The sequence below is a fragment of the Rhopilema esculentum genome, chromosome 5 (genome assembly GCF_057945365.1).
Source record: "Rhopilema esculentum isolate cy_ngs chromosome 5, ASM5794536v1, whole genome shotgun sequence".
NCBI classification, from domain to species: Eukaryota; Metazoa; Cnidaria; class Scyphozoa; order Rhizostomeae; family Rhizostomatidae; genus Rhopilema; species Rhopilema esculentum.
Window position 1 is genome coordinate 6,665,370 of NC_142819.1, and position 27,691 is coordinate 6,693,060.

General features: G+C 35.7%; 1 protein-coding gene across 2 annotated transcripts; it reads right to left on the minus strand.

Moving 5' to 3' along the window:
- Positions 1 to 198: 198 nt before the first annotated feature.
- Positions 199 to 27,496, minus strand: LOC148960238 (potassium voltage-gated channel subfamily KQT member 1-like). 2 transcript variants are annotated; one of them, XM_089108533.1, is made up of 16 exons: positions 20,291 to 20,807; positions 18,033 to 18,458; positions 17,354 to 17,456; positions 16,686 to 16,812; positions 15,788 to 15,860; positions 14,810 to 14,906; positions 13,074 to 13,205; positions 11,429 to 11,539; positions 9,090 to 9,185; positions 8,456 to 8,564; positions 7,978 to 8,029; positions 6,652 to 6,730; positions 5,202 to 5,296; positions 3,880 to 3,905; positions 3,387 to 3,445; positions 199 to 1,437 (listed from the first exon to the last, which is right to left on the minus strand). In XM_089108533.1, the coding sequence occupies exons 2-16, from the start codon at positions 18,407 to 18,409 to the stop codon at positions 1,336 to 1,338; spliced, it is 1,638 nt and encodes a 545-aa protein (XP_088964659.1). In that variant the 5' UTR covers positions 18,410 to 18,458; positions 20,291 to 20,807; the 3' UTR covers positions 199 to 1,335. The 2 variants fall into 2 exon arrangements, with proteins under 2 accessions (XP_088964659.1, XP_088964658.1); XM_089108532.1 differs by lacking the exon at positions 20,291 to 20,807 and adding an exon at positions 27,190 to 27,496 and having other exon boundaries at positions 200 to 1,437.
- Positions 27,497 to 27,691: the final 195 nt, after the last annotated feature.

The following is a 27,691-nucleotide window of genomic DNA, read 5'->3' on the forward strand; positions in this document are numbered from 1 at the left end:
GACCCTATCATTAAGGCAATAATTTATGCAAAATAAAATGGATAGATTGACAGTACAGTAGTGTTGTAAAAATTGGGGGTGATTTTAAGTAAAAAATCACCAATTGACTTCAAATTAGGGGCTGATCGTTGTTGTAGGCGAACATTTTTAGAAAAGAAAGATAATTCTTTTGAAATAATATTACATCTAATTAAGGCGAAGAAAATATTCATTTCAGAATATACGTCCAGCCCATGAAGAACATGAGTTTAAAAACGATCGCTTATTTTAACCAAACTAAGCAACATTTAGTTCAAAACTAAATATGAATAGTTGTTACAGTTACAAAAGATGTTACAGTTAAATGTTCATTATTAGTGTACTGGTAATAAATGTATGGCTTTAAATACCTGAAACTACCTGCAGGATTATTACAAAATATGCTTCATGTAAAAAATGCTTTCCAGGCTACGCCTAAACGGGTTTCTGATATAAATGACATTAAAAAGTCTATTTTACATTAAATGATACCTCTCATTCGAAAGTAATGACGATTTCAGGAAGCAATCTTCTTTCAATCTAATGGAGCCGTAAAATAATACAACCGATAAAGGAGGTATGATAACGATGCATATACTTGGTCTAAATGCCAAAGACAACAGTTTACAGAACTTCAAAATGAATAGTTAGCAAAATAAATATTGCTGTGCTTGTTAGGTCATTTTTGTTAGGGAAATCATCTCATTGGCATAACGTTTTCTGTTGAAAGCTATCAGATGCTTCATCTTTGATCTCAAAGATACAATTTAAAAGAAAAATGTCCATTTCTTCAAACCCAGAGGCTTTCTTATTTTCTTTATTTCGAGAACCTACAATCATGGCTCTTTTCATTAAAACTCTCTATTTGCCTGGCATGAGCATTCGGAAAAACGAGAACATTATGGCGTGGTAATCGTATGGAACTTGAAAGTGACGTTGACCAAGGTGGGAATATATCTATTGTTGTTGCTTTTACTAATAACCATTTCCTGGGGCTGTTGGCAAATGATTCCGCTAGGCCCTTTAGCAACTGTAACAACATTAGAAACCCCTTTACAAAAATATTAGATATCAATGAAAAATATTTACCGTGAAATTGATATTACAAAATTATCTCTTAGAAACCACATTTTATGATATTTCCTTAAATCTTATAAACTTACAATGCCTCAATGTGCTTGTTTATAGTGATCAAACTACCCCCTTTGTGTCGTGTGAGTTCAACAGCTCCAGCGTATGACGATCCACGTCTAATATTATAAAAACCCACAGCTACTTCCCGAAAATTTTGAGCCGATGTGATTAGACTAAACGGAACTAAACATTTGATCCTTCACGTGCCGACTGAATGTATTTCTCAGCAAGAAGCTCACGAAGCAAGTCTGTAACATCTGACATCTGATGGGTTAAAGTATTTACCTAGAAACAATTTATTTTTAGTATTTTCATGAAAATATGAATACGTTACAAACTAAAATTGCTATTGAAAAATACAAAGAATTATTTCCTCTAGTAAATAAAATTTCTCTCTTCTTCAGAGGATTTGATGCGGATTGTAAAGTAAATATAATATTTTCAATTAGGTTTGTTGTCGCTGATATACGACACGTGACAAAAGTATTAGGACGATCGCCTCAAAGCAAATGTGGCTAACCCTTTGCTCAAAGAACAACATAGAAAATCGGTGGAACATAACGAGATTGCCGGTTGGGTTTCCAATTGCAATTTTACCCAATTGTAAAAATAAAGACCTCCAGGTATCTGGCAGCCATCATTTGCACTGAAACTCACTGAATTAATTTTGCAACGAAATATCTTAGGATACAGTAGAAAATCTCAAGAAAATTCTAAAAGAGTTCATTTTTGGTCTTAGAAGATTTCATTTACTGGATTTTTTTATGAAAACTAGTTGTTTTTAATTACATCAAGGCTTTGACTTTGACGGGGTTATTGAAAGAACATGATGTTAATATCCTTGAAATTTTTGTCACAATTGCAACATAGCTAGGTTTATTGTCTTGCTTAAAAGTTAAATGGTCTTTGCAAAGAATCATTAATTGTTTCTGTACTTGCCTGGGGACTTTCCACAAATAATTGGACATAATATTCAGCATTGATTGACTTCGCACACAATGCCAGTTTGTAGATGCCATTAGGCCCAAACAATAGTCTGCCTGCCCTGGCTTACCATTTTTTTAATTTCAGTTAGCATTGTTAACTTATTGTTTTTGTAAACAACATGTGTTGTAGACGTGCTGCAACCAAATTTTCTTGTAGTTTCAGCAAACAAATAACTCGCTAGACCCAAATATTTTATTGCTTCTCGTTCTCTTTCTGGTCGTTTTTGTGTTTTCGGCATTGAAACAAAAAACATTGATATTTTCCATTTCTTCCTGAAATATTGCTACCTTTCTATCATAGAAATTGAATTTGTTATGAATTGCGTTTTTGCTAACGCCATTTCTAAAATCCCGCCAAAACAGCAAGATTTGTTCAATCAATGTTTGAATGCTAGTTTTGGAGCCGCCATCTTGTTATTCATCGTCCTAATACTTTTGTCACGTAAGTGTACAGTATTTACATTTATGTTAGAGAAAACAAAGAAAGGGCGACTGCAAATTATTTCTGATGAAAAAATATTGTACATAATTGAGAACGTGGCTTTCAACAGAGCCTTCCTCAAAGACTTGAAATGTACCTTTTGATTCCCTAAATTCAAAATCTGGACTTGCAAGCTTTTAAAGTACTGTAATGTTTGCGTTTGTAATTTCAAGAATTTCATACGAAAATAACACGTAATGCTAAATGAGGTTCAGTCGAGAAAGGTAATTTTTATCTTTTTTCCGATTGTGAAAAGGAGATTTGTCTAATTATTATTTTTTCTTCTATAGAGTACCGAAGTAATGACGTCATAAAAATCTATTTTAGAATTTCTGAATTTTGATCCCAGAACCTAAAAGAGCATCATGAAATAACTTTAAACATGCAAAATCAGTTAAAAGCATCACGAATTGGCTTAGATCTGGCCACTTGAGCACAGGCTCTTGCCCCATCAAACCTTTGTAATTTGGTCTTGATTCATAACTTTACGAACCAGGCCAGAATAACAGTAATCCGTTAGCAAGCTTGAAATCTTTCACCGGGCATATCTCGCCCAATTTTGAACATATCTTACTAATTTTGCACAATGAGAGGTATTTTATGCCGCTCTTTCGGATTATGAGGCCAAAATCAATAAATTCTATAAATAGATTTTTGGTGACGTCACACTTCGGTACTCTATATTCTCTCAAAAATACAAATGTCCATCTGACTGGCCTTGCTATCAAGCATGGTGAGAAAGTACAGAGTTATTTCCTCAAACAAACCTTGGATTCAATTCGTTCAAGTTTCATTTCGGTTTCCACCTTCGATGCTTGAATTTCCTCTAAAAACAGAAACAAATTTTCATCCAATTAAAATAAGCACACTGTACTACCTTGTTAATATTGAATACTTGTATTTTTTAAACACACACAGGCAAAGAGCTAATTTCTTTAAAAACCGTTTAATAAATTCGACTATAGGTTGATTTGAAATGAAAATTTGAAACCTTAAGGAATTTATTACCCTAAAAAGCTATGTTGTCTGATAGCAAGCTATTTGTTAAACCATTTATCTATAAAAACGAACGATCTTGCATCATGAAAATGAAAGGTTTTATTGGAAAAAGTTAAGGATCCATTAACAACAATGAGGTACTTTGCTGTGACTGAAAAATGTACAAGAGCCTTTCCAAAGCAGTAACAAAGAGTGCTCTAAAATTAGAACTAGCCAAAACATCAAAGTCAAGAGTAAAAATATTGTCCAAAAGCTATTTACCTTGAACTCCCCTTGAATCATCAACCCTAAAAAAAGATGTTATTTCAGTTTATAAGTTTGAAATATATTTCATGAACAAAGCCTGGGACGAGTATAAACAGTGCCTCGCTATGGAGTTCTACAGTGTGACGTCACCAAAAATCTATTTTTAGAATTTTTGAATTTTAACCACATAACATAAAAGATCATCATGAAATACTTGGAAATGTGTAAGTTTGGCCAAATATGTCCAAAATCGGTTGAGATATGGCCAACGAAAGATTTGAAGTTTCCTAACGAATCACTGTTATTTTGGCTCTGTTCATAAAGTTTCGAACAGGGACCAAAATACAGAGGTTTGATGGGGAAAGAGCCAGTACACATGTGGTCATATCTCTGCCAATTCGTAACACAATTGACTGCTTTTGCACATTTATGATGCTTTTTCAGGTTATAGGATCCAAATTCGCATATTCTAAAAATATTTTTAGTGACGTCATCACTTAAGAACTCTATTCGATGCCATATAAAGTATTGATAAAAAATTTCATCCTACTTCAAAATTCTTCCAGTAGGGTTATTAAATTTAAACCTTCCAACCTCGTCCATTGTCTACTTTATTTTAAGAACACCGAAAGCAATTATTTAGAATTAAATTTATAGCAAAAAATTTATGGAAACGTTTGCAACAGTGCATTTCCAATAGGTCTTTCACACAATTGACAATTCGACCTTTCGAAATTAAGTATCGTTCGTATTTGCATTTGTATTTAAATTTTTTTTTGTTTTTACATTTTTATTTTTATTTTTATTGTTTCTACTGAGCATCCGAAGGTAGTTTTTAGGACACTTAAAGGCATTGAGTCATGGTAAATAGGCCTTCTCTATAGGGGGTCATTTGGTTTCGGCGTGATCGCTGCTATTTCATGTGATATTTGCATCCGCTGTTGACAACTTGCTATTGATGGAAATTGTTTTGTCAATCAGTACGAGGTGAGTTCATGTGACCAGTTCCAGGTCAACCAATAGCATCGCAGTCATAAAAATCATGACTGAGCGGATTTTGCACTTAGGGTATACCCAATCCATTATATTATATCCGCAGTGTCCCAGTCCTTTTCAGTCACGTGACCACACCCCGGGATTCCTATGCCTGGAATTGCAGTGAGCTGGCGACTATCGACTAATGAAAATTTGGTCATGTCAGGGAGTCGAACGAAATTTCAAAGTCAGTGGCCTAATCCATCTAGGTGGCCTAATCCAAAGTAAAAATACCTTAGGGACGAAATCATACCATCACAGGAAATAAAGATGACAAAATGGAACATTTAAAGCATGCTTACTTTTTCCTGATCTCCTTGATTCTCTCAAAAATTTCAACATGGGCTGCCGCAAATCTATCTAGAATGTCTTTGACATCATACGGCCTTGTGGATTGCTAAAATAATGACACAATTACATCGATAAAAATTTAAACGCAACATTAGGAAGACACAGTTCACGATTCTAGATAGACTTTTTAATCGCTTCAAATTCAACAGTGCTTAAAAAAGTCTGTTTTAAAATGTACTGACAAGTGCTAGCAGCTTTTAAATTTCATATACTTCAACAAAATCATATAGTATTTCAAATTAGAATGTTAAAAACTACAACTCCACATACACTTAAACAAAATGCTCATCATCATAAAGATACTATTCTGTTTTGATGATGTTAAAATTTGCATTAATTAAAGTATAAAGTGCTGAAAAAAGAATGTGAGACCGCATTGCGAGTCTAGTTTTCAGGAACGTCCCAATCTTGCAAAACATTCCCTAATTGGAATTGGGCTGGCAAATTGGCGCGAGCAGTCCTCTCTACTAAGAACAAGCCCTGCACCAAGCCTTCCGCCCCTGAACACAAGCGCCCACAGACCCTTGAGACTGACAAGCCTCTCGGACAGTAAAATATCAATAAGATACAAGAATTTGGAATGCAAAAAATTATAGAAGTATTTTACGTCAATATTCTCTTGCCCCTGACATAAACAATTCACCGTGCACCATTTAAAAGCCTCGTATATTTAACTGACTTTTTACCAAGAGATGCAGTGTCTCAGGCATTCACTAGACTACACTCCCCTCACGAAAGTATCCGGACAGTTTCGAATTCAGTTGCGAATCTGTTGTTAGAGAAAATTTGTTTACAAATTTCAAAGTCAGTTTTCATGAAAATGTTTTTATCAATTTCCTCGAATTTTTTCTTGAAGTTTCTTTGGCCTTTCATCTATTTATTCGTCGAAAAAATAATCTTATCGATCTGTAAGCAAACTTTGTGAGGGTTTTTCCTCAAGATGGTAGCGACAGAAAAAAAGAATTGACTTCTGAGCAGTGTCTAGAAACAATGTTTTATCACAATGACGGGAAAAAGCTATCATTAAGTTGCTATACCATTGAATGCGCAAGGACTGCCGCTTCAACATATGCAAAAAAATTGAAAACAAGAAGCATAAAAAATTTGTCACGGTCAAAAAGAGCAAGAGCTCTCGCGACACCAACGTCTGAGCGTTCCGCAACAACCAAATTTGCATCAAAACTGGTTTGCATCATTACGCAAAACTGCATTAAATGTTCATAAACAATAGAACTTTCAAAAGCTGTCGGTAAATATTGCAAGGAAAATGATAATGAATTGTAAATGTACCCTCGCACCGATCGATTTCAGCAAAGAAAAACATTCTAAAAGACCATTTTAAGCAACTGAAGATAGTTGAATAATTTTGTTAGCTTTCAGCATAACGAATGGGCCTAGTACCTTGAAGTTACGCAGAGCAACGTTCATCTGAAGACGTCTTATGAATCCCAGAGCATGCTTCTCGCCAATTGTGAGATTTCTGTATAAATTAAACAACAGGATTAAATGTAGATGCTGGAAATGGCCCTTTATAAAAATAGGTAGTCTTCAAAATAAACGCTATCCTTATCTAGCAATTAACGGTAACCGGAACAAAGGCAATGCTCTCATGAAAGTTTCTAATTTGCAATAAATTCTCCCTGATTTTCTAAGGGTTTCTTTCGCCTTGGTCCAAGATTTCATTGCAGTGAAGAAATTGATTGCAAAGGAAATCATTAAAACCTTACAAATTTCAGTAAGAAAGAAAATATCTGCAACTATGCAATCTTGAAAAATAACCAGTTGTATTTTAAGTTTAAATTTTGAATAATTTCTACAAAAGATGATAACTAAATTTTGTCGAAAATTCATTAAATTTCTATAACCTTTATATCCAATTGTCAAACATAAGTGGAAAGAAAAATGTATCACCTTCGAAATGCCTGTTTAAGCCCTTTGCATTACTTAGGCCACAAAAATTAACGGCAGAGGCAGCCAATAACTGTTAACCAATTGAACAGCAGAATTTTTGTGTTTATGCAAAATATAAATAAATATTTAAACCTAAACCCATTACGAGGGCGGCCCGATGTGCTTCATAAAACTGTTTGCCGAATTTTCCAAATAACGAACTTTAGTTAACATGTCGCTGGACTCTATAACTCATAATAAAATACATTGTGATAAAATACCAATACAAAACATCGTGATATTTGTATCATAATATACAAAATGATTTATTGTAGTTGTACACTTCAGAACAGCCTGCGTATTTTGCGACACGACATATTTGCATACAAATTGCTTCAAAAAGCCCATAAAGAACTTTTCTAAGCAAAAGGAACCTTTAGCGACTAGCTTCAAACACACCGCAATACAAGGATAAATAGAGTACAAATAGACATTCAAAGGCAGGATTTCCCTGCAAATTGAAAAAAAAATTTATGGGTGCTTACCCCCTGATATTTTCTTTTGATCGCTCAGACAAAGAAACTGGCTTGCGGTTACCATTACCATAGGAAGACACGCTCAAAAAATTACGCCTATACGATTCTTTAATGGAGCATAATCTTAACTGCAGGCAGTCAAATAATGGTATAAGTGCATATTCATTGGTTTCTAGACAAAGATTAATAAACGGAAAGTTTTCAGTCATGTTATGTTACATAATGTAATAAAACAAACGGTTTTGTGGCTTGCTTAGTTAGAGAAACAATTCGAAACCATAGGTAATAAATCAGGAATTACCGAATGTGGATGTTTTCGAATGATTCGTAGCTAGAATTCAATGCCGATAAATCTGTAAGATAAAAAATTTGACAGTGATGAAAGCTAGCACTTAGAAACAACCATCCGGGATAAATTCAAAACGCTTCAAAATTAATAACAGTTTAAAAGTACAACTAATCGCACAAGAACAAACATTTTACGGACAGGAAAACTATGCTTTGCTAGAAAGGTCTCAAAACAATTTAATCAACCCTTTGAGTACAAGCATTCAGATAATCTAATAAAGGGAATAATTTAAAGTTCTATACTATATCCCAAAATCCAATGGCTGCTATAACAGGTAAAAAGCAACATTATATTTGGAGCAAAATGCCAAAAGCTTTGCATAATCAAGCACTAAAAATTGTCACTCTTTTTTTATTTATATAAAACGACATCTTTAGTAAAACAAATTAAACGTTAGCTAATGTTACACATGAAGAAAACATAACATTACCTAAAGAATTTCTGTGACTATTAACCATAGAAACCCGTAGTTTCATATGTGTCAGCCAAGTCTTCGTCAAGCCTCGCGCTGGGTTAGATGCATAAACTTTCCATGCAATCTGCAAAGAAACACCAATATTGTCTGTTCATAAGTCCAATAGGAAAGAAAATCAATGGGGGAGTAAAACAGTTTGCTGTGAATAGGTAGATGGGTATGAGCCCCTTTTGGATGTTCATAGATGAAGCTCAAGTTAATGCCCTCTCCATATACCGGTATTTCTTAATACCAAATTGTTGCGAATAAGCAACTTTTTCGATTCACACTCTCAACTGAAAACTTGAATTGCGCTGGATATGCCGTATTGTATCGACGCAGGGTCCAGGATATTTCTAACTCGATGCCATAACGTTGGCTGGTACGTTTCACTACTTATGCTACGAAGCGCCCTAGATACTAAGAGGGGGCAGGGTACCCCTTCGTGTATCCCGATGAAACGGATATGCCTACTCGATTCGAATGTCTTTCGCATGGACATGACAATTTTGAGACCGCAAGCGGAGTATAAAAGGTATGTATGCACGTGGATCGAATGTTTATTTCCACCTTCCTGCCACTAGTTCGGGATTCTGCAAGAAGATCGTACCTGTATGAGTTCAGCAGCTGGTCTTCTTCGTCTAGTCTTTTGTTTCAATTTCCTTTGCTCGATTACTTGCAGTGCAAACCCTGAACCAATTATACCCTATAAAGGTAGAGAAAAAACGATATAGAAGTAGTGGCACAACCCTAAGAAACATAAAAACAACACTCTGTATTCACTGTGACCATTCAGACCGGGAGGAATGAAATGAGCAAACAGCGCTGTACCTATTTTACTTATTTTCAGGCCTCAAACACAACAAAGAATTATACTATCCAAATATCACAAAACTTTGGGGGGAAGGGGGGGTTAGAATGTGGGTTGTATCACTTCTTCTATTTTCAGAAATAAATATCCTTTTAATAAAGCAAGCATGAATCACGCGTGCTGAAATTTCGGGAATAGTATACCACTTCAAGGTAGTGATAGTGCATACACATGGTATTTTTTCATAAAAAAAACCATCCATAAATCCTTGTCTCTAAGGTGACAAAAAATTGTGTAGGCCTATTTCGATCCATAACTGAGTATATATTTTTCATCGTGTTCTTTCGGACCCTTATTCTGACGTTTTATGCTCTGTGGAGTGTCAGACGAAAAAGCTTTGTAGCCAATATGTTATAAAATTTTTGCTTTTTTTAAAGCCATTGACAAAAAATTTAAAAGAAACTTAAGTACTGATCACCCTCAATCTTAAGAAACTGTTTGAAAATGATACAATTAAAAATGGAAATGATTCGTTTCGATGACTCGGTACCTATTTCAGGTTCAACTGGCAAAGATAGCTTATATAAAGATGTTATCTTATATTGCATTTTTGTGCTTTTCTAAAAAAAGGAGCTCTTTAACACTTATTAATTAAGAAACTTAGTAATTTTATGGAGTAGAGACATGGACTGTAACAACAACACTTGAGAAACGTCTTGAGGCATTTGAGATATAGAAAAATGCTGAAATTGTCATGGACGAGAAAGTGAAAAATGAGGAAGTGCTTCAACGAATGAATGAAAAAAGAAAGCTGATCAATACCTTAAAGGCCAGGAAACTGAAATATTTTGGGCATTTGATACGGCTAAATAACATATACAGAACACTGTTAGAAGGATATATAGATGGAAAGAGAGGCAGAGGTCGCCCAAGGATGAGTTGGTATGACAACATCAAGGAGTGGACTGGGATGCGGTATGAGAGGGCAGCAAGAACTGCAATGGACCGAGACAAATGGAGAGCTACTGTGTCATCCAACGTCGAAAGATTTGGAACATAAAGAAGAAGAAAGAATTAAGAAATCTTAAGAAAATTTTATCACGAAAATTAAAAAAAATTATCACTAATCGCTAGTTAAGTAAGCTGCTATTAAAAAATGCATGCATTGGAGTTCACATTTGGCCTCTGCAATGTGACGATGGAGAAAGGGTTTCACTCAACAAACTGAGGTAAGGCAACCCCTGGTTAGAATATCTTGTCCAACAGAGGTTAGATAACCAAAGATAATCCAAGGTTAGAAGATCTTCAATTCGTTCACTACCACCAAAGAACCAGACTGAAAACATGCTATAACGTTCTCATTTATTTTGTGGAAACATTTTCCTACAAGTTTGCTAGGTTTCTAAAAAATGCTTTAAATTTTACACCTTGCTAGAACAAATGATAAATGTATGGGAGGGGCATCAAGAAAGCTCAATTTTGGCTTCTAAGCTCTTAAATATGATTCCAAGGGATTCTCCATTAATCTTACCTAAAGCTTTGCTTTATTCATTGCTGCAATTAAAAAGGCGGTGGACGACATCACAGAATCCTCCACAGCCATGCCCCTGCTCTGTGCAAATACTAATGGTCATGTATTTTGTATTTGTTTTTTTCTACCTAGCATCCATAGGTTGTTTTTAGGACACTGAGAAGTTATGCTTATCGAGCAGTGTCCTGGGCCCTTTCTCTCGATGTGACCACGCCTGACTGGTGGCGACTCTACCCACTCTGGGTGATAGTTTGGTCATGACAGGGACTCGAACCACGGACCCTTGGGTCTGTAGTCAGCGCCTCTAACAACTGAGCCATCCTCTCATTATATGATCTGTCGCAATATATAGTCAGGTCTTATAAACTATCAAGCTGGCAACTATACAATGGCTTAAAATTGACAAATGTTGCTTAGAGACAAATGAAGCCCCCCTCGGATTTTTAAATTGTTTGATTTGCATTCAGCAGAGATCATACGCACTTTTTCATCTTAAATTGTCTGCTGGATGCTTCAAAACAAATAAGATTTCAGTACAATGAGATCAATTCGAGATTATTATGCGACTGCAGATGGAGAAGATTAAGGAAATGTAAAACATACTCACAGCAGGCATCGCTATAAACCCTGCTCCCATAAGTGCAAATATGCAGAGAACTATTTTAGACAATCCGGTAACAGGGGAGACATCGCCATATCCAATGGTTGTCATTGAAACCTGCAAGAATGACACCAAAATTTAGAAACACAGAAAACGAAATCAACTAACAAAGTATTTTGGAAAATTTCAAACTTGTTGAAAGCGGGTTAGGATGATAAGCATCAACCTGTAAACTTGGTTGATTTTAGGCCACGTTGGCAGGCAATCGGAGCCGAATTTGCGTGGTCGACTTTGATGTGATACACTCCCTCTTAGTGCTTACATATAGGATCAGATTCGACTTAGGCTTTTCTGTACCCGAAAAAGCTTTATTTTGCTGTTGTTACGAAGTCAAATTGAAAAGATAAGAAGTATTGCTTTGTAATCAGTTTTAAATCAAATTGAAAATTTTAACCCAATTGTCTTTTCCTCAACAGTCTATTATTCTGTGCCAAAATCAACCCCCCAACCCCCCCCCCCCCCCCCACAAAACGAACATACCTCTTTCTTATTGTAGTGTTCAATCATGATTATGGTTCAATAAAGAAAATAATGAACATGATTGTGTTCAATAGGTTCTAAGAATTTTTAACCGAGAAACATTCGTTTCCATTCTTTAATTTCATTTCAGTTTTCAAGCTTTCGCAACTGTTGTCATAACAACTCTCGTGTGAACATACAGGGTTTAAACATACAAAAAAAGGTTTATCATGTCTTTTTATTCAAACACTGAGCCCAGCGAAATTAAAAGACCCAACACACATGAACTATGACGTCCAACGCCAGTAAAATTAAAAACCGGCGGTCTTTGCGAGGGCTAAATACGTAAATATTATTCATAGTATAAAGTCTTGGCATTCCATGATTGAGAAATGTTTATAGAGTCGGGGTACTGACTGACAATAATAACAGCGACGTCGAAAAGTGGTCTTTGTAAAACACAATCAACATCGCAGCTTACGTATTGAAATCTATGCTGGTATGGTAGGTAGGTGGGTAAGGCGTGTTGTGGTACTCATTGGTGTTCTATGGCATCAAAGGTTGGTTTATGGCATAATACGGTAGGCAAGAGTTTGACAAATGGCGTGTATGACCTGCATAGCAACTACATCAAAACTTCCCTACAAATCAGAGCTTATCAAATTAGAATTTGAGGGGTTATTCCCAATCCCTTTGCTTGACCGTACCAAAATACTCTTGCCCTGAAAAATTCTTTTTCTGAATATTTCGTATTCCATTTCAAGAGATTTCGCAAATTTTTTTTATTTCTGGTTGACGACTTACCACAGTTATCCAAAAAACAAGGCAATTAAAAGAAATTAAGAAGGAAGGAAGGAAGAAATTAAGAGCAGTAACCCAAGTCTGGGTCAGAGTCTGGAATCGTATTTGTAAGGAAAACTCGTGATCTCTGAATGCTGAAAAACGGGCATTACGTATCGCTATGCAGCTCAGGACAAGCCAAAAAGTAAGTCACATGAGCTGTACACATCAGAAAAGACCAATAATCTTTCCTTCTGTAATCTTATCTACTTAAAATAATTTGCCATAACATATGCAAAGTAGAGATTCATTGGCTTTGTAAAGCAAGATAAATGGGACAAACATAACTCACCACACCCCAATACAATCCATTAGCCAAGTCAGAAACAGTCCCCTTTGATGACGTATGACTCGGATCGGCGTATGTTATATAGCTCAAAAACATAATAACGATAAATCCCATATACCAGCAAGTGAGGAGTTCCTAAAAGAAAATGACAATTAATGAGCCTAGATTCACTTGCGTCACTGACAGAATTCTACCATTTCACTCTGAATTTAGATAAAAACAAGAAGGACTGGAAGAACAGCTTATCTGAATCCGAAAGTAGGAAAAACCTTTTAATGTCTGCTAGTACAACTGCCAAACCAAAAGCTTATTAGTTTAGGGTTATTGATTTACTTGTTAGTAGGGAATATCATGTTTTTAAAGGACAATTCATCAAACTGCTAAGAGATAAAAGTCACAGTCGTAGCTAAATAGACCTGGAAAATGCTCTAGGCAAGTGATTGTTAATTCATGTTATGACGTAATTTACTTCTTTTAATTCAAGCATTCCTGTAAAGGTAACGTAATTTCACGACAACGAACATTCAAGCTACTCCTGAATAACTGTTTTAATAAAAATATATCTAGGAGCTGTATCATTAAACAAAATAAAACTAATAAGAAATAAAAAGGCAAAAAGTGTTTGCCATTAACCTCGTGACCATTGATGAAGAACAGTCAATGGTCGAACAATGTGGGATGAAAAGAATGTTGCCTCTTTCAAAATTCTGGTAGACAGCGAGCTGTTAATTGTTGTTTGTTAGGAAAAATTGTTTGTTATCAATTGCTGCTTGTTATGAATCAAGTCCACGTTGGAATATATGGTCTTCATCAAATAAATCATTAATTCTCAGATATTTTCAGCAGAGCCTATGCAAACATTTACGGACTTTATCATGAAACTACCCCATATTGCGAAAGACTCAGAAGACTTTCTGCCATAAAAGCAGACAGGAAAAATAAGGGGCATCCTCGTTGGCTTCTTGACAATTTCTCTATTTCAATGGTTTACACAACATTTCCTCATTGAGCAAGATAGCTACTAGGTGTTTACTGATCTAGTATCTTCATTGTTATGGTTCTATTAGATACGCTTTGTATCAAGGCAGCTTTCACAGACACCCCCAGCCTCCATGATGACACCAGTTGACTTTCAGCTGAGACTTAAGACTGGCCAGGACAATCGATGAAAAGGAATTAATCTTGTACGTTCAATCGATGATATTCCTATAATTTAGATTTTTGGTTGCCTAATGACAACAGCTACAGAATGTCTTAATTTCCTTTTCCGTGCTTAGTTACACATGGAATTATAGATAGTCACTAGTGATTCTTGTGGTTGTGCCACACATTTCTTTGCAAATCATGAATACTTGAAAGACAAATGAAAGGTTTGGCTAGAAGTAAGATCCTCCTGCTCTAAACGACGTTTCAATCACGGGTTTGACGACAGTATGACGTTTGGATCATTCCAGAATGAATCATCGTTCTCTATTCTTATGAAATCGCTAGAATTTGGGTATTGGGTTTACAAAAGAGGTACTTATCTGTTATATGCGTGTCAATGGTCACTGATAAATTTATCAGAAAAAAAATTATTTGAATAACATAATTTCAACCACAAACACAATAGACATGTACGAAAATTCCCTAAATCCTGCCTGTCTGAAGAGCAAGAAGAACTGGACGATGAATTTATTGAACTAACAATAAATTTAGAGTAACTAACAGAACATTAAATCAGTTGAAGGAAGACTTACTTTGAAATGATTACGGACAACACACTGAAAGGTAGCAAATGCACCTCGATGCCTGTCGATTCTTAGAACACGAAACAGCTGAAGTAGGAACAAGAACCTACAATGACAGAAAAAAAATGCTATGACTTCCAAATTTAGACAAAAATTTTCAATAAAGAACTGGCTGAAAAGTATCTTTTCTTATCCTATCACTCCATCTCAAATAAAAGCAAAATATGAGATAGGTAAAAACTTTATAAATAGAAACGTGAATAATACCATAACAAAGGCCCCTGGAGAGTACCATGAAATACTACACAACACAATAATTGGTACATAAAAAAGGCCAAAAAAATATTCTACTAGAATATCAACGAAGAACGCAATTACCCACAGATGTGCCCCCAAACACCCTCTTTCCTGATAACCTGCAATTTTGCTTACCGATTTTTTTAAAGAACCCTACGTGCGAAATAAACTATAGAGTAAAAGATGGTTCTGCCTTTGCATATGGGACAAGGTAAAATCTATTTTGTAAGAATACTGAAAAGCGGAAAAATTGAAATTCGAAAATAATTTTATGTTTTTTTCTATTTGTTGCCTACTCCAACATTGACACAATGAATGACCGAATATCCAAGCCAGTGTCGTGCCTTATATCAGTGAAGACATAAATGAAGGCAACTTTGTTGCCATATTACCTGCTGTCAGATAATTGTGAGACCAAGGAAAAATTTTGAAGGGCTAATACAAAAGAAAATGGGGTTGAAAGCAACCCCACCCCCACCCTCTCATCAAATACCCCATATCTACATATACAAATACCTCTTTCTTTGCTGATGAAAATATATAAATGCAAATTCAGTAATCCAATAATGTGGGCTATAAATTCAGCAAATTTATTTAAATGAACAAAACGTTTTTATTTAAGCTCAAATCACGAATAACAATCGAATAAGTCATCGAGAAGAAGGATCGAATAAAAATTCGCATAATCACCGATATTCATCAGTTTGGAAATTCAATGCCAAGGTCACAATCAATATCACCGAAGCAAGTATAGTGACTGCATCTGAAAAAGGAAAAAAGCGTTACCCATTTCCTTGACCATCAACATTTCCAAATGATCTACATTTGCACAGCAGTTGGTATCTACGCAAGACCGAGGAACAACTTTTTGTTTGGGGGAAGGGGGACATAATAAATGAGTGTAACAATAGCCATCTAAAGTGGTATTTTACTGGTGTCATATTATGCTAATACATTTGGGTAGAGGGGGGGGGGGCAAATTTTCAAATTGCTAATGTCAAAACACTTCCTATGTCGAAGAAAATGGAAAGTGGAAGGAGACTTTTCCCATGCATGTTGTAAACAGTGCCAATGAAATGAAAAGTTTGGTCTGTTTGGCATAAAGAATTTATGTGTCGATCTTAGCAAATAGTAAGACCTGACATTGGAGTATGTGTCTGTTTAGCATAGCTCCAAAATCACTAACGGATAAGTATATTACGCTAGGAACAATTTGATTCCCCGTGTTTTTCTGTTGACTGTCTCACGTTCAGTTTCCCAATCCCGATCAAATTTACTGTGTCTCCCATGTTCATATGTGGCTGTCCTGATGATTGTCCGCAATTATAAATTTAATGAACACATACATAAAATATGCGACTTTTTTACCATAGTAGTTAAGTTGCCTAGACAATCCACTTTTTTACAGCTTGAATTCTCATTAGAAGGTTACTCTTTTCGAGCCATGTGAATGGTTTACATTTAAGGAGTCTCTTTATCGTGGTTAAAAATAACTTTGAAACTAAAAAACAGACCGGAAGATGTGTAGTTTCAAAAGGTCCTACACTTCACCCCATACTTCTGATCTTTATTAATAAAACTAGCTTACCAAGAATCATAATCGGTCGGCGAATAAACCGGAGTCTTCCCTGGAAGCTAATGTAGCTGCTATTAGCAGTACAGGACCATACTCGTAGGCCATATTCGATGGAGAAAATAAAGAATAAACAGAATTCCTAGAACATAGAAAAAGGTTATACAAAAAGCGCATTTTCTTTAGACAAGGATATAATTTTTTTAATTGATTTGCTCAAAAACGCATTTAAAAAGTAGTGTCTATTTTCGTTAAACGTAATGATATAAGCCAACACAAGCTAACTGGGAAAAAAGTTCATTAACCATAGCCAACAGAAGAGATTGAAATCCGATTAACTTCGACCTGTTACTAATCAAAAATCGACAAGGCAAAACTGAGATCAACAGTTTTTGGTCAAAGTCCGTTTTTGGTTGAAGTCTTGTGATTTCATCAAATTAAATCTTATTACAGGAGGACTTCAGATAGGGCTATTAAATTGTCTTTATCTATGGGATGGTTGAGGGGTTTCTCTGAGCTCTGACATCAAGAAAATGAGAAAAATGACAAGTCGATATCGGAATAATCCACTGGGATGGGTTCAGCAGATGGAAGGTAGAATTTTGTTTGCAGACCGCTATTTTGATACAGAAAGATACCCGGTATAAAAAAGATAAAATCTATGCCGAAAACGGCTAACTTACATATCCTAGTGTGACATTACGCATACGAATAGAAAATGTGTCTGATTGGTCCTTTAGAGTGGAGCAAACTGCGAACAAAATACTGCTAAGAATGATGAATATACTAAAAGAAAGAAAAATAGCACAATAAACATCAAATCAACAGAAATGGCTAAAGTTGCATTGAATCAGAAATTGTTATTTACATTTGATGCCATATTCTGTTTTCAAAACTAGTTTTAAAAACAAAATATACGTGTCCTTGTAGACGAAAAAACTGTGATTCGCTTAAGTAAAAAAGCAAACTCATAAAACGTTTTTACAAGCTTTTGATTAATTCATATTTTGATGAAAACGCATTTTCCTGAATAAGAGTCCTAATAATTTCATTTCCATTTAGTTGAAGATTTTTTTAAAAGGGGACGTACAACCGTTTCTTAATCTTTTAAAACGTAGACAGGGCCTGGGATTCGCATTAAGCAGAATCAAGAAAAGCGTCCATTATTCTACCGGCCATTCGACTCACGCTTTGGAAACATTTCTCAAAAGAAGGAAATAAGGCGGTGTTCGGGCGTGGCACTTCCATCTCCGTAAATTTCATTGGCCTTCTTGTAACCGTTTGACAGTAACGATTTCCGGGCTCTGAAAGCCAGATTGATAACTGTTTTAAGAAAGTAGAAGAAAATGAGTCCATACTTACACAAAATGGTGATAAACTCTGCTCGAAAAAGTTTTATGTCCTTCCAAAAAGTTAAAGATGTCTCTCCGCAGAATTCTTTTTTTTGATTCCACATAGATACTTTCAGGTTTCATTTCAACATGATATTCATATGGAATGGGGATTCCAGGAAGGTTTGGATGCGCCCTAAAGTCAAAAGAGTTCCTCTGCGATTTGTCATCAGAAGCTTTTTCATCAGGACGCAGTCTAGGTGTGGCATGGTTTAAGTGCTCTAAGGGGTGCTGGTTTGTGTCCTTATCATACCTCGATGGCATTTCTTTAGAGTCAATGTAACGATGCAGTACTGCTGTGTATGAGACTTTGTTATTATTCGCTATCAGTGGCTTCTGAGTGCCCATCTATCCCTACGTTCATGTGGCCTTGGAATATCTTCCACGGTGTCAAATGCTAGAATCAAAAATGAAATGAAATGATACCGTATACATTAAAGGCGTTTAACAAATCTAGCGGAAGTAATTCAGTATTTCATATCCGATTGTAATTCATATTCATTCATTTTCATTCATTTTAATTTCTTTAAGCACGGTAACCCCGTCAATCGATAGATTGCTTTTCAGGGGGCCGTGCATAAAACGTTACAAATTAAGTTAAAAATAAATACGAAGTAAAACCCTAATTTAATTACAATAATGAACAAATGAATAAATAAATAAATAAATAAACTATTTTTTTAAAGCTTCTTTAAATGCTTTCAATGAGGATGCCCGCTTGACTTCACAACCCAAGAGGTTCCAAACTCCAGCACCACGATATGAGAAAGCTCGCTGACCATTACTTGTTTTCATTAGTGGGACTTGAAGATCAGTTGCGGTGTTTCTCAAATTTTTACAAGTTTTACAAAAAAATATACAAGTTTACTAAACTCTACAATATATGAAAAGGCTGTGAACCTAGAAAAGTTGTTCTTTAAAAGATATTGCCTTTTTGTTTATAGATTTTCATTTGCAAAAAAGAGAAAATGATGATTTGTGCAAACTGATATTATCCATATAATATGCAAATTAATATTCGTCGAAATATTATCATTTCTGAAAGCAGGCCTTATCCATTCCATTGGAGGTTATGTGCGTCCCAGAAGTTTGGGATCTTTGCTGAGGTTGGGAACAAACTATGAAACACTTTTGGTCAAGCAGCTAATAAAATACAAGCGCTGTTAAGATTGACAAAACTTCTTAAACTAAACAACGAAATGGTGAGAAAATACAAAAATGACGGTTGATATCCATATTTTTCCCATTTGTTAGTTTTTTGTGTTCTTTGTTAATGTTTACACAAGATCGTCAGGTTCAAGCTGTTTTCAACATAACCTAACATTAACATAACATAACATAACATAACATAACATAACATAACATAACACAACATAGCATAACATAACATAACATAACATAACATAACATAACATAACATAACATAACATAACATAACATAACATAACATAACATAATATAACATTAAATAACATAACATAGCATAACAAACATATCAAACATAACATAACATTAACAAAACGTAACATAGCATAACGTAACATAACATAACATAACATAACATAACATAACATAACATAACATAATATAACATTAAATAACATAACATAGCATAACAAACATATCAAACATAACATAACATTAACAAAACGTAACATAGCATAACGTAACATAACATAACATAACATAACATAACATAACATAACATAACATAACATAACATAAAATAACATAAAATAACATAACATGATATAACATAGCAAAACATAGAATAACAAAACATAGAATAAAAAAACATTACTTAACAAAAAACGTAACAAAACATTTTCACCATGGGCACTGCCTATCCCTAAAGCATTGTAATCATATAAATTACGAAGACCCCTGACTCAATATAGACTGAAGCTTGACGATCTGATACAAAAGTTTTTATAGGGGTGCAAAGCTCTCCATCGTAGGCTTTTTCTCGAATGTTGAAAAGGTGATGATCGTAGTTCTGCTTAAGACTTCGAGAATGTTAAATTTTGTCCGTCAATATTGTTCATTCTGGTTAAAATTATTGGATTTATCGTATTTGCAGCAAACAACATGATATCGTTAGGACCAATCATGTCAACGACATGACATCGTTATTGCTAAAAATGGTTTGATATTCCTCTGTTTTCCAAGAAATGAAGCAGATTTAACAGATTATCGTCACATAAATAGCTGTATTATCCTAGAACTCACCGAAGCCATGATTGCCAACCATAAAACGCCAATACGATAATGCAGACAATAATACTTCTTGTGATTCAGAAAACGGATGTATTGTACCTGAACCTTCGATTGAAGTCCTTTCTTACTCAAAACAACCTCAAACGTTAAACTAACGAGCGCGTTTATCAGAACAACTTACTGCAAGTTGCCCCTTTTGGATAATGAAACGGAATTTTAGCTTCAGCGATACTTAACGATGTCATTCGGGTAAACATAAGCGCCTTTTTATTAATCCTTCTATTAAGAGCGCAAAACATAGGAGCCACCCTGCGCGGCTAAAGTATGGTCCAGCATGGCCCCTGAAACTAAGCGCATTTTGGATACAGATTATGTGAACTGAACAATGTTACACAAAAACGTTCTGAACAAACAAATTTTCCACATCGCTGGCAGTGGTATGTGATCTTAAAACAAGTTACAAAATCTTCTTAAAAATTGAACATGTTTATAAAACATCTTCTATTTGTGGTTATGTTTCGTGACGAATGCTTTCTAAGCGATAGCGAGGGAGTGAGAATGTTTATGGTGACTCAAAATCTGTATTAATAAACTGGGCTTTTAAAGAATCTCTAGGATTATAAACAAATCTACGCAATTTAAACGCCGTTACCTCGTTATCAATTAGTTATCAATGAAATAGCACTCGAGCAAACAGTAATAACGATCGTTATTAACATTTATAAGCGACTTCGTTGACAGTCTTGTCTCTCTTAATTTTCTTTCAGATCTTTTCGCAAGTGCTCTTTTCGATTGCCTATATTTTTCGTTAATTATGGTTATTGGATGGGATGGTATTGAACAGAACCGAGTAAACTGAAAAAAATTGGAGTCATTCGTGAACAACAAAAATCAAACTAAAAGATCCTTTGAGATCGGAAATCTCCCTTTTAAACGATCAAAGCTTCTGGTCCCACAATTTTGCCTAACAAACTGCTCTGATAAAGCAAGTCAATTGTTAAACGAACTCCCATTATAACGAGCCACACTTTTGGTCCCTTCAAAGATCGTCGTAGAGGGATTTCGCTGCAATTCTAAAGACTAGATAATTATGATAAAGGGACTCCCAGCCAAATTATTCAACCGACCGTTATTGACTTAAAAGTTCCCACGATAAAATTCGTTTCATAAATCCAATTATTTATCAATTTATAACGCTGACTTGTTGCCCTTTACCGAAAAAATCCAAACAAAACGATTAAATTTGGTGACACTGCTACGCCACAATGCCGGGCTACGTCATAATGCCATAGGCGTACGGGACGGGGGGGGCTGTGGGTGCTGAAGCCCACCTTAGATTCGGGCAGCTGATTTTTTCGGGCAAAATTCGGGCAGGAGCCTTCTCCAAAAGCAAAAAGTATAAAAAAACTACATTTTGAACATGGCTAAAAATATCTGAGATGAAAAAATCAAGTGGTCGTAATCGTGAGCGCTTTCAGAAGTATTGGAATATGGTAAAAAAACACAAAAAAGCGAAAAGAACAGCAACAGCCCAATTAGAGCTTGAGAAGATTGTCGAAGAAGTAAAAGAAAGCGGCTATTATGCTCTCATAATTGATTAAACATCTTACTTTCGTCAGCACGAATAAATGTTAGTTTGTGTCATTTTTGCACTGAATGGTGTCCGAAAGGAAGTTTTTGCTAAATTTTACAAAACTCGTTCTTCAGCAATTGTACAAATTGGGCTTAAAAGCGTATGTAGAAACTTGTTGGCAAATGCTTCGACGGTCTAAAATGGGCGGCAAAGCTGAGGGCTTGGCAAAGCGAATGGAGGAATGTTCTCCGCTGAGTATCTATGTCCACTGTCTTGGCCATTAGTTGAATCTCGCAGAATATCAATGAGAAATGGACTTGGTATTGCTCAAGGTCTCTACAATTTCATTGAGGCCAGCACCAAAAGACATGTAATTTCAAGAGAAACGTTGAACATGAACCGTCATATAGGTAAAAGGGGCAAAGTGCAACACACTGGGCTTGCCAGTGCGAGCCAGTAAAGGCAGTGGACTGGACACCTATTTTCTTTGCAAGGCTAAAGACCCCAACACCCATCTAGAAAGCATAGCTCTGTTCAATTGTTTCTACAATGTAATGGGTAAAGTTTTGGAAGAAATCTATGCACGATTTAGTGATAGTGAATATTACTTTGTATGTGCTTTGGTGTAATAAAAGCATCTGGGCCCTAATCAAAAACTGCTACGAGACTTCTGTTCACGGACAGCAAGATCACATTAAATGGTGTAGAGCATGTCAAACACAATAGAAAAAGATAAAAATGACAATTATTTTCTTGTTAGTTATTTTCCTTGAGGTATTACCTAGTGTGCCGTGGAGAATTCTATAATTTCACTTAATTGGTCCATTGAAAAAATTGAAAGAATTGGAAAAAATTATAACTATCCGCAAATAATGTGCCGTGGATAGAAAAGATTGAAAAACGCTGAATCAAGGTGCTCTAAACTGTGTTACACAAGCGTGAATGCAAACCCTTTGACAGAAATCATCATAAAGGTTTGCTCCTTCTACAAATAGATTATGAGTTTCTGGCATCCTTGAAATGGAACATAAACTGTTCAATAATCACAAGAATAGGCAGGTAAGCAAAAAAGTGTGTTAATTGCTGAAAAAGTTGCAAATCATGTTCACAAAAAGATATCGATAAAATAATCGATATATTTGGTCGCTGTCGTGGAAGTGTTCGCTTATTTTAATGAAGATGTGTGAAGTTTTAAAAATGGAGCAGAGGACACGGAGCCAGAGAGATGTAAACTGTTTGTGCAGTGTGTAACGTGATTTCTACTGACTAATTACTATTTACAAAAGTGCGTATTGATCATCTTTATGGTATTGATATAGAAAACTAGCAAATCTAATTAAGCGTTATACAAAGGAAAGCATGTGCTTGATGGCTAACAATTATGTAATGGATTAGGTTGAAAATGAAGTGTAATTAGCATAGAGTATGAAGAATTATAGAATTACGTAGGTATGCAGAAAAAGAAATGATGGATTGTATAAAATAACCTAAATTGATTCACTACACAATTACTGCTCATTTTTTAATACAATCCACTATTTCCAAGAAACCAAAACCACCCCTGTACTCTCCAATGACATTCAAAATGGCCGACAAGGATACTCAATCCTTTTTGGACTTTGAACATTACTACATCCACGGCTTGTTTTTAACAACTTTTTCTAAGAACCAACAAGAAATCAAGTGACTAAGGCCAAATCAGTAGTTCTTTGAATCACGCGTTTCTGTTTGCTGTAGAGATGTGTTGGTTCTATCATTATAACAAAGTTCTATCATTGCCAGCAATTTTTCTGCCAGACTTCAATTTTCATATAACAGTCAAACTTAATACTTCCTTTTTCTGAAAGATGTCTTACCTAAAACCTGGCTCGGCTTGCAAATCAGAGCATTTCTAAACCCCCTCTATCTCTCTCTGATTATAGCAAGAAAGATGGATGGCCTAAAGATGCGAAACAAGAATTCCCGCATCCCTATATTTGAAAAGAGCAATCCATGCAAACAGCATAATTTTAGATCGCACGTGAATTACTGGACAAAGAAAAGCAAAGATCACTGCTTGGTGCACAAATAGGATATTGTGACCTGTCTTATTATCGAAACCGGAATCGGAAACTAGCAACAACTGCATTCAGAAGAGTATTGAAACTACAATTATTTGGAGATGTCAAAAAGTTTTTGCCCGAATTTTGCCGTTTTTAATAAATTTTCCGGAAATTTGATTTATAAGGGTTTCAATGAAAACATAAAATAGTTTATGTAATATATTTAATGGCAATGAATATATACTCAAATGATATAATTATCTAGATATTTAAGTTATTCGTTCTTTTGTATTGTATATTGAAAAATAAAGAGAACTTTTTCATACCGGAATGTTATATTCCCGAGTATTTGCCCGAATTTTACCACTGTATGAAAATATCAGGAGTGTGACTCCCCCCACACCCCCAGTAGCTACGCCCCTGGCTGCAACACGGTTTCGGTGACCTAGAGCTCAAGTTCCAAGGGAGAGCGCAAGCTTGTAGGGAGAGGGAAATTCTTAGGGGAGGCCCTCAACATAATGAAGAAACATCAGAAGAGAAAAGGGACCCTGCACATGACCGATAACCCGGCATTACTTCTTTGGCTATGATATCAACAGTAGTTACTAAAAAATCCTATAAGTTCACAGTACAAAAAAGATTGTTCTGCCCCCTTCCTCAGAGCCTATGGATGCTTTTCTTAATATTTTGCTAGAAGAACAAGCAAAATAGGCGTGGGGAGGGGGGAGGTGACAAAACAAAAAAATTAGGCTGTGCTCATTTTACCGCCAGAAAACGTCTTTTTACCCGCGTTTTTACCAACAAGAAACGCCAATTTACATGAAGGTATCGCCCATTAACAACTTTTGGTTACGTAAAGGCCGTCTCAAAAATCAACGAATTACATCACGAAAAGAACATCGAATTTTAACGAATATTTCTTCACGAAATACGAAAATGATCCTGCCTAGAACTCCCTATGATCACAGCAGGAGCTGTTAGACATATCATGGATTCGGGGGCACAACACCCCCTGGTTCTTGTCCATTCCTATTTTAAAAACGGAAGCAGAGTGTCCGAAATAAATAACGTTTACTGTTCCTTTCAAGAAATTGTATCAGGAGTACCACAGGGATCAGTTTTAGGTCCTTTTCTTTTCAATTTCTACATTAATGACCTTTTCTCTTTTATAAAGCAAGCAACCATGTATAATTATGCTGATGATAACACGCTTGCTTTCTTTTCCGAATCCTTTCCAGATCTTGTCAAGGTCTTGGAAAATGAAGCCGACAGCGCTTTGTCGTGGCTCGAACAAAATGAAATGATTGCGAACCCGAACAAATTCCATGCACTTTTTGTTAAAAAGGACCAGACAAATACTTGTGGCATAAATCTTAACTTTCAAGGACATTCTATCAAATCTGAAGAGACTGTTAAACTCCTTGGTGTAATACTAGACTACAAATTGAACTTTGATCTACATAAATCAAACCTTTGCAAAAAAAGCTGCGGCACAACTGGACGTTCTCAAGCAAATCAAGCCATTTATTGGTTTCGCTGAAAAAGAAGTTTTGGTTCAAAGTTTCGTGTATTCTAATTTTAACTATTCTCCTTTGGTTTGGTATTTTTCGTCTTCAAAATCTCTTCAGAAAATTGATAGGATACAGGAACGCGCGCTACGATTTTTGTACAATGATCATAAAAGTTCCTATGATGATCTTCTTACTAGGTCAAAAAAGTGTACAAAGCAAGTTGCTCATCAGAGAATCCTATGTATCGAAATATTCAAGACAGTTAGAAAGTTGAATCCACCTTTTTTGCATAGCATTTCTCGCAATCCTAACAACTTAAAACATTTTCGACCGAACCAAGTAACTTTAGGTTCCAAGAGCCTTAAAGCCATAGGACCTCAGATCTGGAACTGTCTGCCAAATGAACTAAAATCAGCTGACAATTTTAACAGCTTCAAATGTATGATAAAACGATGGGATGGTCCTAGCTGTAAATGTAACGTTTGCAAATATAATGATATCGATATCCTGTAAATTTTGTCCTTTCATATCCAAGTTGCTTCAAATATTTAGCTTATGTATGTACGTATTTATTTCCTTAGTTATTTCCTTTCCATTTGTTATACAGTAGATTCGATTTAGATTAGTTGTATGTGTATACATCCATATATATATATATATATTTATATATATACATGTATAGCTAGAAGCAATATCGAATTAAAATAAGGTTACAAACAAAAAAAACAAACGTGACCCAAAATCAAAATGATCAATATGGTTTTACATAGTAATAGTATGAAAGGGGTGCCTTCTTAAAAGTTAGTAGGGGCAAGAGCGAAGAAAAAAAAATTGGGAGGGGTAAAGAAGTGCTTTTTGCCGACAAAAACGGGCGTGTCCCACTTTTAAGGGTGTGGTCAAAAGATAAATACTCTTATATACTGACAGGAAAGTTAATACCTTATAATTGTTGCAAAAAGTTTCCAGGGTGAGTTAAAAATTGCTTCTTTTGCCCGGCAAAAAGTCCTTAATGTGCCGACGGAGAAATTGTTGGGGGCACCGCACCCCCGTTCCCCCCTCTTTGGCGACGCCCCTGAGTAGGGGCATGATGTAGGCAGCAAGGGACCGTGTCCCCAAAAGGACAGAATCCATGTAAAGCTCACGCCGGATATACGCCAATTAAATAAAATAAATACAATGGGAACCGTTAAGTCTACGCCGGATATATCCGGCGTAAGCTATATGGATTCCACACACGCCCTCTCAGCGGTACCCCTTTTGTATTATCCTCCCCCCTCTGCTTCCGTCGTCCCTGATCATTGTTTGTACTGTGATGTTGCTGGAACATTTACTCTGGCAGTCGATAACTCTGTACAAAAGCATGTTTTGTCAATAATAAAACGTCAATGGAAGTTTTCAAGAATGAAAGTTTGCGTTAGGATTTCAACACATCTCTTTTCCGAAAGCAGTCCGCGCAACTCGAGGGCCAAATTTACGTTTTTCACATACCCTCAAGGTCCTAATTCTGCAAAAGAATTTCGTTGTCAAAAAAACAGAAGCATAAAAAGGCTCTCCGAGAAAAATAACAACTGGCTTCGTTCTTTGGTGTACGCAGCAACGAAATATCGTCTTGAAAGCAAGCATTTGATTTCAAACTTGCTTCTATTGTAATTAAGAATGACTTGGCATGGCCAGTCGCCCAGTCGATACGAACTGATTATGCGGTGGATACAAGAGTAAAGGTTAATTAACAAAAATTCGGTTATTTCGTGAATCAAACGTAACTTAGGGCATAGTAGCAATTACCTTTCTCTGTTTGTGGGTGACCGACCAGGGCCAAAAACTTGATGTTTTTAACAGAAGAATTCTCACCACATGTTCTGGCCGTCAGGTTGCGACCGACTCATGAGAGGCACCCCTTCCGAGAACGAATCCTCCTTTGGATCTACGGATGTGAATCACTTCCAGGTTTGAATGAATAATTTACAATTTAAGAATAACAGCCTAATACTGACACAGACATTGATGCAAATTTCGCATCTGGTTAACTTAACAGAAGTGTTCGATTTCAGGCTCCATTTTGTTTGTTTTCTTTTACTAAAGACAAATTAATTCCTTTTAACAAAGTCAAACGGATATAATACGGTAACAATAGGCGATCTCATGCTTCAGTAACGCCTTCTTCGGCTGATTACGACGGGGGTCGCTTCCTAACTTTTCACAAAGAATCATCTCCAAACAAACTAGAACAGACAAATTTAAATAGATTTTAAAAATTTATTGTACACGAATACGAGTACCATTTTAA

Excerpts from the sequence above, each read along its gene's own strand:
- LOC148960238 (XM_089108533.1), bottom strand. The coding sequence starts at position 18,409 with ATGGGCACTCAGAAGCCACTGATAGCGAATAATAACAAAGTCTCATAC. Across the intron at positions 17,457-18,032 it reads AGAGTTTATCACCATTTTGT|TATATTCATCATTCTTAGCA; the intron begins GTAAGTATGGAC and ends TCTTTCTTTTAG. Across the intron at positions 3,906-5,201 it reads ATCAAGGAGATCAGGAAAAA|GGTTGATGATTCAAGGGGAG; the intron begins GTAAGCATGCTT and ends ATCTTTTTTTAG.